This window comes from Plectropomus leopardus, chromosome 8 (assembly GCF_008729295.1).
Source record: "Plectropomus leopardus isolate mb chromosome 8, YSFRI_Pleo_2.0, whole genome shotgun sequence".
Classification (NCBI taxonomy): Eukaryota; Metazoa; Chordata; class Actinopteri; order Perciformes; family Serranidae; genus Plectropomus; species Plectropomus leopardus.
This window is the reverse complement of record NC_056470.1, coordinates 3,743,229-3,753,992: the sequence shown is the minus strand read 5'-3', so window position 1 is coordinate 3,753,992 and position 10,764 is coordinate 3,743,229. Positions and strand designations below refer to the sequence as shown.

Genomic DNA, 10,764 nt, shown 5'->3' with positions numbered 1-10,764 from the left:
TGCAGGTCTTTAAAGCCCCCTTTGCAACTGTGGGGAGTTTTGTCCTTGGCTGCAGATATACACAGAGCACTAACCTTCCAAAACAGTATGTCAACCAAATATACTTGACATGGGTTCATAAATGTTCATGCCTTGTGATCAGATTCTTTAAAAGTTTCACCCTGGCATTTGAATTGACAAAGAGCATCATCAGTTTCCTCATCTTTGACATGTACTCACAAAAAGGATGTGAACAAATTGACAAGTCATAGGAGATAATTTCTGCTACATACTATTGATAAATAACAGCTAGCATATCAAGCAAAATACTTACAAATATCTGACTTACACAAAGCAGCAGATGACATTTCTTTAGAGAGCTATAAAAGAATACTTTTCCACGAGCTTTTATAAATCTATGTCTATTTTTTTAAATCTGTAAATGAATCCACTTGTCTTTCAGCATGCACCTTGTTGTTCCTCCTGGACGTGAATGGGGTGTGGAATAAACACAGATTAGACAAGAGTTAATTTTACACTTCAGGTGCATTCTTCTGTAGCACTTCATGTGTTTGCAGCCTTGCTCTGGATCACTGTGTGGATCTTTCTTAGGTTCTGTCGGACTCTGACAAACTCCATCAAGTGGGCTTCTTCTCGTACTCTTTCCTCTTTTTCTTTCTCCTTCTGAAAAGAGAGACAGAAGCATTCGCAATACACATTCATGTAAACATGATGAAAAGTATTACCCCTTAATCTTTGATTTTGTGAGACACATAATGTTTATGGAACGACCTCTGTTTCGACAGTTACTCTAGTTTTTCATTTGTACACATTCTACAGTGACTGTAGTAAGCAATTTGTATTTTATTTTTTGTGTTGTTTTCTATATCTTCTATTTCTCAATATTTTCTCTGCACATTTCATTTGAAATGCTGCCTTTTGCTACATTTTTCTTGACTGCATATAGTTCTTCTCAGTTTGTTACACTTCAGTGCTGTACTGCATGTAAAGCGTAGGGGGGGAAGGGGACAGTGTTGTGAATCTTCATGCACAGTGTATGATGAGGCCCATCAAGTGTCTATTTGCATGAAACACTTTTGACCATTATTGACTTCCTTATAAACCTACAAACAGGATGTGTTACCTCAAGTTGTCTCTGCTGACGTCTGAGCAGCACATCGTCCAGAGGAGTCCTGCTCTGTCCTTCCTCCTCCTTGTCACTCTGCACCCTTTTCCTCCTCTCCAGCACCTGCTGAAGCTCTGACCTGCTGCTCAGCACTAGACCCCTTCATCCCATGGAGAAAGAGACAAAGCAATGGTTCAATATGGAAGAAAGTGAAAAGACATATGGTTTAAAGACAATGTGATAGGGTCTAGTTTTATCAAATTTGAAACATCCATAAAAAAAGCCTAATTTACACACAATCACTCTTTGTCTCTGCAGCTTTACTGCACACAACTGCTGCATACAACTCAACATTGTGTGCAGCAGACGTTTTCCTCTGAGGTCTTCTCCTGATACAATACTAATACTAATACTAAAATTAAAAGGTACACTCCACTTTTGCTCTGGCCTTGTAATCCTAGTTTTTGTTCATTATGATGGTGTTTAAAAACTTCTGTAGACAGCGCAGTCAAAAAGGCCCTCTTCTTCCTTGAGCACAATGACTTCTTAGGAACCACCCTGTTCTCATTAGGAACTTGTAAAATAGTGCCTCTTTGATAGTGCTTTTAGTGTCAGTTGCAATGCTAAAAGGCACCTTTCGTATGTGCATAAAATGGACGGCGTCACGTGAGAACACGGCCAGACAGAAGCGGTCACAGTGTTATTATACACGGGCTGGTTGGTGTCAGGTTAAAACACTGCCAGATGTCCAGGTCTATAAGCATTGGTTCCCCTCAAGGCTGTGTTCTCCTCCTCTGCTCTTCTCCCTCTATACCAAAAGCTGCACCTCCTGGTGCCACTCTTTCAGGCTCCTGAAGTTTGCAGATGACACTGCACTGTCCATGGACTCACCTCTGGTAAGGCAGAGTCCACATACAGGCTGAATATCCAGTGACCGTGTGTGAACAGAACAACCTGGAGCTCAACTTTCTAAGGACGGTGGAGATCACTGTGGATTTCTGAAAAAACACAACACCACCCCCCCCCCTTCATGGTATGTGACTCTCATTGGAAACATGAAGTCCTTTTGCTTCCTGAGTCATGAAGTGGGAGCTGAACATCAGTTCCCATCGTAAAAAAGCTCAGCAGAGGATGTACTTCTTTCAGCAGCTGAAGAAGTGTAACCTGCCAGAGACAGTGTGATGATGCACTTCCACACTGCCATCATTGCATCCATCCTCACCTCCTCCATCACCTTCTGGTATACTGGTAAGTATTATCTCAAATGGATCTTCAGGTTCCCAGCTTTCAGATGATGTATACCACTTTAAATGTTGACCTGTTATCTTCCCCTAAAGCCCCCTGTCCCCCCCAAAAATCATTATCATTATTTATTTAGACTTGAAAATCATTAAGGGTGAGCCCTCATTTACAATGATGTCAAGCAGATAAAAATAATGAAATGCAAGTATAACAAATAAATAAATAAATAAAAATAAAATAGGCATACAATTAATCAGTAATGTTAACTTCAAAATCAGTTAAAACAGGTGCATGTAGAAGTAAAGAGCTTAACAATTCAATAAATTCTAAAATGACCATAAGGAACCAGCTCATGGATTTTTAAAGTGTTTTGTAGTGAGGCCCAAGCGGATGGTGCAAAGAAGCAGAAAGCAGATCTTCCGAGCTCAGAATGAACTCTAGGCATCTGAAGAGTAAGCCAGTCATTAGACCGGGGGTGTAATGTGCTCCAGAGGACCACACTAGCATGGAGGAAATATATGACGGTAACATCCCAATAAGTGCTTTATAGAAGAATAAGTAAGAATGCAAATCATGTCTCTCATAGAGAGAGGACCAGCCAGCCTTTTTGAACAGAACGCAGTGATGAGTGTTGTGGAGATCACCTGTATTATACAGTTAGTTAGTTAGACTGTTAACTTTTAACTCTACATGTATCACTCCGCTTCATGACCATTCAAAATCCGAGAGACACCAACACACACACACGCTGTCTAATATGAGACTTGAGGTGACAGAGATCACGGCAGTGAGCACACACTGCAGTGATAAACTGTCTGATCAAACTAATTAATCTGAATCACACAGGCCGCCAAAGTGTCTGTTAACAGACTCTGATTTCACTGAAAACACAGATATAAATGTCCATGATACTAAGCAGCTGCTCTGTGCAGAACATGAAGACTGAGCGAACACAGATTAGCAAGCAGCGTTCAGGAAAATGTTTATGTTTTGCTAGGCAACTTCTGTCTCCTCCAGTGGTTGTGGAAGTATTTGTGTCGGCAGAGCCAAAAAAATTACTAAATAAACAAACAAATCATAATTTGTTCTCACTTGTTACTATTAACACATAAAAGACGCTTGTAAAACTGTTGTATAAAAGCAATATCACACTCATTGTCATGTGTTGTGCTGTATATCATCATAGCTGTGATTATGTTCTCCGGCTTATCTATGACCGAAACACATCCGTGATGATATACGAGCACAACATCACTCCCTCTCCTGTGATATTGCTTGAATGAATCTAAGAGTGGTATGGAAAACTGGATCAAGAGGTTTTAAAATGGCAACCGAAGCATGCCTATATAAAATGTCACTGCAATCTAACACTGATAAAAAAAGTTCCCCCAACCAAGGATTTTCTACAGAACAGAGGAAAGCAAGATTTATTCCTATAGAACAAGCCAATCTTTAAGAAGAAGTATACTTACTTAATTAGATACATAATTTTTAAATGTTATCTTCTCATCAATCCAAATACCTAGATACTTATATACCATCACCCTTTCAATATTGGTGCCACCTGTAGTAGAGATTCTCAAAATCAATTTGTTTAGCTCTGGAAAAGAGCATGACTTAAGTTTTCTCTGCATTCAAAACCAACTTATGTTTGCTCAGTGCAACTTCTAAATCAGAAAAGCAGCACTGGAGAGAATCCACTGCAGTCTGTACATTATTAACAGTGCAATACAAAATTGAGTCATCTGCATAAAGATGGATTTTATAATCAGAAACAGCAGACACAATATCATTTATATAAAGAATGAAAAGAACAGGACCTAGGACAGAACCTTGTGGAGTTCCTAATGCTACACACTGTTGTCTGCCCATGAGATAGCTCTAGAACCAGCTGTTTGCATTTTTATCAAAACCAATATTATCTAGCTTACTTAAAAGCATTGCAGGATTAACTGTGTCAAAAGTTTTGTTCAATAAAAAGAGCTGTGCAGTATTTTCTGTCATCCAAAGTAGAAATACTATTGTTTAAAACAAGAGTGGCAGCAGTAACAGTGCTATACTTTTATCTAAAAACAGGCTGGTATGGATTTAAAATGGAGTGGAATGGAGTTTTAAAAGGTATGATTTAAGTTGTTCATTTACTAAAGATTTTAGGGATAGGCCTGTAGTTATTATGGTGTACACATTAGTACACACTAAACACGTATAGTAGTATACCCAGCTTGCCCCACTGCACCAGTCGCTTTATGTTACTTGTCCCGTTTATTCTTCTTATTCTTAATGTTCCGCCTAACACTTTGCACTGCTGATTGTCCCAAAAAATCCCAAAATGTGCAGACTGATTGGGAATCGATTGATATGACCTTTTTTGGAGATTGGCCCAGCAGTTTGCCCAAAATTCCCAAAAAACTAATCAAAAATTTACAATGGTTTATTATAGTCAGAACCTTCCTCAAGAGATCAAAGCCACTGTGTGGCTAGAGTGTAGTGGAGCTGAAAAAAATTCCCAAAATTTTCTGAACAAACTGGCCCCTCTTCCATAGCTTTACACAACATACAATAATTTATACATCAAAACAGGAAAATGTGTGGTTTCTGCTTTGAAAGCAGACAACCCAACATAGCTGGCTCAGTCAGCCAAAAAAAAAAAAAGCCAAAAAAACTCCAATACAAACTGAGATGAGAAATTTCTGGAAAATGGATGAGGGAAACTGCTTCTTACACAATGATTTGGGCAATGTATCTGACATTTTTTCAGACAAAAATTATGTGTGTGCGTTTGGGAGAACCTCCTCTCTGTGAAATGTCATAATCAACGAGTTTAAAAGGGACATTTCCATCAAATTTAACTGCTTCCTCTGAGCTGAACTCTGAGAGGACAGGACGGAGGAGGGGTGCAGTTGGGCCAATAATTACCATAGCAACAGCCACTGACACACACAGTTCCATGCTGGCGAGGGCATTTTAAGACACTTCCAAGACAAAAATGAAATGTGTGCGTACAGGAGAATCTCCTCTCCCTGTTTATTGTGTATTGTATTTTGATTGTGTTTTGGTGTGTGCACGTGTTTTCCAAAACAAAGACACTTACAGCTAACAGATTCAAGTCTTCAGAAGTTTCAGGTTTAAAGTGTCTCTCTCACACACAGAGACACTTACAAACCTTTAAGAATTATTTATAAACATTTCTCTCTCTCTTCAATGCTACTGCCAGAATTATGTTTAGATTTTTCTAAACATTTACCAACATTTTAAAAGTCTTACTACAGTAAGTAAATACATGCACTTAGTGTAATAAACACACACACAGAGAGACCTGTTGGTGTGTGCATGTGTTCGCCAATTCAAAGATGCCACTTAGTGTGGATGCTTCAAAGCATCCACACTAATAACAAAATAACACTATTGTTTTTTTTCAGACACTTACACCCATATACATATTACACACGCACTTCCACAAATAAATGAAGTATTCATAAATAACTTGGCTCAGGGTTTTTGTGAGGATTGGGAATTAAAAGCAAATAAAAATTAATTTTTGCCTTCCATATTGTGACAGTACATTTGTTTCTGAGGCACCTAAAATTAACACAGTGACTGGGCTCACCAGTACGCCTAGCAAGGACCCAGGCTTTATTTCTGTCTGAGAATCAGGGGGTGGACTTGTTTTTCACTCATATCAACTACAGAGATAACAGCTTTACAAGAATGTTCGAGGGCTAAGTGGACATCTGGGATTTTAGCAGTTTCAAAAAAAGACAATAAAAAGGTGTTTATGGGTCTGAGAGAGCTTGGACAAGTAAAGTTATTTTGGTTAGGTTAAGGAAAAACAATAAGGTAATGATGTACCTTAAAGTAACTTAAAGTTCACTTGATTTCACGTGGCTTCATATACTGGTCTCTGTGGGATGAACAAAAAAAGTCCTGTGTTTTGTGTTTCATTCACCCCGTCACCCTGCCTCCCTACAGGGACAACATACGTTCCCCCTGTCAGCACATTGCTCATGAGATTAGAGCCTTCCCCATTGCACAGGTTACACCAACACATTCTCATCCCGTTACATATTGCTGCTTTGTCAGTGACTTCCGCATCTACATATAACACACTCAGTGTCCTTCTGGATCTGCCTTTCACATCCCGGGATGCCACTACTGTGATATCATACTGTGATGGGATTACGCGGTGTGCGGTTATGTTTAGGCAACAACAGCACCTGGCGGCCAACACCGGGACATCAACTTAAGCACATGCTGCCACAGATGGTAAGAATTAGGCAACAAGGGCATGGATGGTAAGGTCTTATGCCGAATTGACTGCAAAAGCAGAAGCATTTGACAGTTTCAGAATAAAAAAGGGTTTGTTATACTCAAATTACTGATATATGATAATGTGGTTTATATAAGAATTGACGTGCATCACTTTTTTGTAGGTATGAACAGTTAAAGAAAACAGCCTGATTCTTCACACAGCTTGATCCTTAGTGCCCATGCGCCAGCCGTGCATGCAGCCTGTTGCGATTGCGCCTGCTCGTTTTGCAATAACTACATCCATGTGTAATATTCTATTTTCAGATGTTGGTAATCTATTGTTTCATTTATCACACAGTAGTAACAAGAACAAATGTACATTTATATTTATACTTTAGTGTTTCGATATATTTATTTTATATTAATACTTATGTTTAAATTTTATTGATATATTCTACACTTTCCTACTTCTTTTAAGACTTTAGAATGGGACATCTGTAACTAAAGGCAATTTCCCCTCGGGGATCAATAAAGTATTTCTGATTCTGATTCTGATTCTGAAATTTGTTAAAAATACACATTAGAGACTCAGGTGCTGCATTGTGTCAAGCGTTTGGTTGGATGACACATCATAAATTTAGATAACAAAATGGAAACCAGTAACCAAAATACTCATGGTAGATTATTTTTGTTTGGATAACCATAAACCTGAGATTTTAAAAAAGATTGGTATTTAAATTCTGTTAAAAAGTGTGAGAATCGATTTACAGGCAGCAACAAAATGATCAGTTGTTTTCACTTGGACAGTGTGTGCCAGTAGGACAAGCGGATGGTGGAGTCCTATCACTTTACACAGATTCGTGCTCCCATGGGTCTAAAGGACTGCAGCAGCATGGAGAGAAGGTGTATGATTGCACGTTTGTGAGAGAAAGAAAGAGACTCATGTATTCTTAATGACAACTGCTTCTGTGGAGAACAACTACGGAGAGAGGCATGAAATGCATTTTGATAAAGGAAACAAAGCACATACATTCTTACAAAAAGTTAGAGTTAAGTTTAATTCTCTCTTCATGTCTGTATATTAGAAAGGAATAATTATTGTGTATAATAAAATCCCATAAGGGTTTACCCATTCCTAGGATTTGACTATGTGGTTGCTTCTGTGTGGTACCTCTTGTGGGCCAGTAGAAGTTCCTTGTGAAGCTCATTGTGAGTCCTGGAAGCCTTAATGGGGTTTGACTGACCTGAAGAGGCTTCAGCTTTGACCAGATAATCTGAGAGAGAAATCACATCAAAAAGCACATCAAAAACAACAAAAACAGCACCCCCAACAGCCCAGAGAAATCTGCTACCTGCATCCTACAAGGATCCTATATGAAGACCCTGCTTAACCCAAAACCTAACCCCAGAGACATTTATCTGTTATTTCTACTTTGTCTTTATTATATAAATTGATGAAACTGACAACTGTATTTCACTGCAATTATATTTCACAATTTCAAGTGAAAAGGAAATGGATTGATGGATGGATGGATGGTTGGTTGGTTGATTGATTGATTGATTGAGATAAAGTGAATTAAAGTTACTCAGGTAGTTAATAAAGGCTGGGTAACATTAGCTGTGTGATGCTCACAGTTATCTCTGTCACTGTGTGTGTTACTCTGTCCCAGGCGCAGCAGTAGTCTTAGGATGAACAGAGAGAGAGAGATTAAGGCAAGGAGAGGCTGAGCGGATCAGAATGCTGCAGGCAGCTCTACTAAAATGTAATTTTGCCTGTTTTGAATAGTCAAATTTGCAGTAAAGTTGCAGTGATTGGACTAAATCCCACGGTCATACAGAAATCATGGGGATTAGCTGAATATGGGTGAATTGTTGCAATTGATTTGTTGGACCCATCCGCCCGCCCTATAGGCACCCTTTTGCTCCTTATATTGCATTGTTACCGGCAGTGTTTCAGTCTGACGTGTATCATGCAGATGTGACAGGTTCTGTCCAGTCATATTATCAACTGACACTGCCTGTCCATGTATCATGCAGATGTGGTAGTTGCTGTCCAGCCGTACATCAGCGTATAATTCTGCATTCTCACGTGATGCCATCCAGTGGCATATCATCTTGATGGGAAAGGTGGCTTTTGGTGTTGGGATCTTACACCAAAAGCACTGTCAAAACGGTTGTATCTGATGACTTCAGAATTAAAGCAGGCTTACAGAGCTGGATTATCTATTTTCCAATACTTCCAGTCTTTCTGCCGAAGTAGCATAACTCTGGCACTGACAGCACAGACAGGGGAATGACATTGATCTTGCTTTGCCTATCATAGGTCTAGCATAGCATATTTGAACCATGTGTGAAGAATCAACCAGATATTGAAATATCAGGTGTTGTAACATAGAAGACATTCTCTACAACTATCTGTGGGAACGGGATTAAGACACAGTCACCTCAGATGGCCATCTCATTTTTACATCACAGAAAACTGTCTCATTCAAATTGTACTGACCTCTTCTATGATGGTTGCTCTGGGGGTGAGTATTGTTTATCACACTGCTTGTGGAGGCCAGCTGGATCTCCATATGTGTGTTATTGTTGTTTTTGGGAAATGAACCATTAAGGGACATGGCAGGCTGCAGTTTTGTTGTTCTCAGGCGGAGTAAGAAGCTTGGCCTGGGGATGGGATGGTTTGGCCAATACGAGATTCAAAGAGAAGCAGCAGCAGAAGGGGTTCTCAGTGCGTGAAAAGGCTTGATGGAGGGCAGCACCCAAGGACCTGGCATAGGGCCCAAGCTCCTGCTGCATGGTGGGGAGCTGCTGGGGGGAGAGGTAGAAAAGGGTAATGAGAGGAGAGATTGAAATCAGAAAGCAGATGGAGACAAAGTGGAGTGAAAACAGATAGTGTAAGTAGAGATGCATCATTTATCCTGTCAGTGAGCAGGTCCATATGTAAATGACTCATCATAGAGCAGATGAACTATGGCACAGTTACAGAGATTCAATACCAAAACTACCATCTAGCTCACTGAACTATAGCAAAGAGAAGAAATGGTGTAGGTCAAACTGCTGAACTAGAGAATGTAACTGATGAAAGATTTGTACCATAACAAGTGCCAAACTATTAGGAAGAAAACACATAAGTGTGCACCATAGCAGTTGCATGAATTTGCAAGCAGCGCTGAAGTTGCTTTCTTTTTTTAATTTGACTGAGGAAATTCCTTAATTTTATAACTGCTCTCATGGGGGAATGTTCTAGTGTATATCATGCTACATGCGACATGCACTTTATAATGCTAAGTGCACAGAAAAATTAATATTAGAAAGTGATGAATATAAAAACGAAGGCATTATGCATTTCTAATAACACATTACATCCTTATCATTCATTAAGCATGTGTCCTTGGAGCTTGATTAAATTTAAAGAGGTCACACCACAGACATGGAACGTGACAATTAAAAACACTTAGCTGTACGTAGCTCTGTCTATTTGAGATAATGCAGTAGAATTTAAAATAGAAAAACATATGGGTTTCAGCCCTACCTGTGCTGTACTGATCCTTCATGAGAGGCTGTACTCGGAGAACATTAGCCATCGTGTGGAGCTGACAGACATTGATACCATTGAGGGCAGTGTTACTTGAGAGCCCTGGATATGGCACTCTACTGTCCGGCCCCTTGTGTTCAAAGTCAGCTGGGAGCAGTGGCGTAGAAATGAGGGGTCAAACGGTACTAAATTACCAGGTCCAAATATGTAGAAGGGCCTATCAAAATTGCTTTAAAAATAATTTAAAATAAAATAGGGCTTTTTGAGTTAGCCTAACATGCTGTCCTAGTTCTGATGAAGTAGTCTGATAAGCCTTTTCAGGTAATCAGGTTTCCTAAAGAGAAAAAACACAAAAGAGAAACTGAAGATTGATGAGGGTAAGTAACTTGTCACTGAATTCTTTCAGAAGAACGGTGAGAAGCTGAATGTTGTTTGCCCCCCACTACAGAGATCCTGTGATAACACCCAGCTGGTTAAATATCAGCAAAGATTACCTCTATATTTATTGTCTTCTGTCTGGATCATCAGTGATGTGGTGGCTCACTTTTACACTGTCATCTGTAGCCAAAGTTTAGCTTCTAATATTCTGTGCAAATTTGTCTTAGTAAACTTGTTTTTGTTGTTTTGTTTG

General features: G+C 39.4%; 1 protein-coding gene across 2 annotated transcripts; it reads right to left on the bottom strand.

The window, feature by feature from the left end:
* Window positions 1-485: 485 nt before the first annotated feature.
* On the bottom strand, window positions 486-10,194 carry LOC121947154 (actin-associated protein FAM107A-like). Of its 2 annotated transcripts, none has more exons than XM_042492084.1 (5): window positions 10,131-10,194; window positions 9,099-9,406; window positions 7,767-7,869; window positions 1,124-1,265; window positions 486-663 (listed from the first exon to the last, which is right to left on the bottom strand). In XM_042492084.1, exons 2-5 carry the CDS (start codon window positions 9,214-9,216, stop codon window positions 544-546), a joined length of 483 nt encoding a protein of 160 aa, XP_042348018.1. In that variant the 5' UTR covers window positions 9,217-9,406; window positions 10,131-10,194; the 3' UTR covers window positions 486-543. The 2 variants fall into 2 exon arrangements, with proteins under 2 accessions (XP_042348018.1, XP_042348017.1); XM_042492083.1 differs by having other exon boundaries at window positions 9,099-9,403; window positions 10,131-10,186.
* Between the last annotated feature and the right edge of the window lie 570 nt (window positions 10,195-10,764).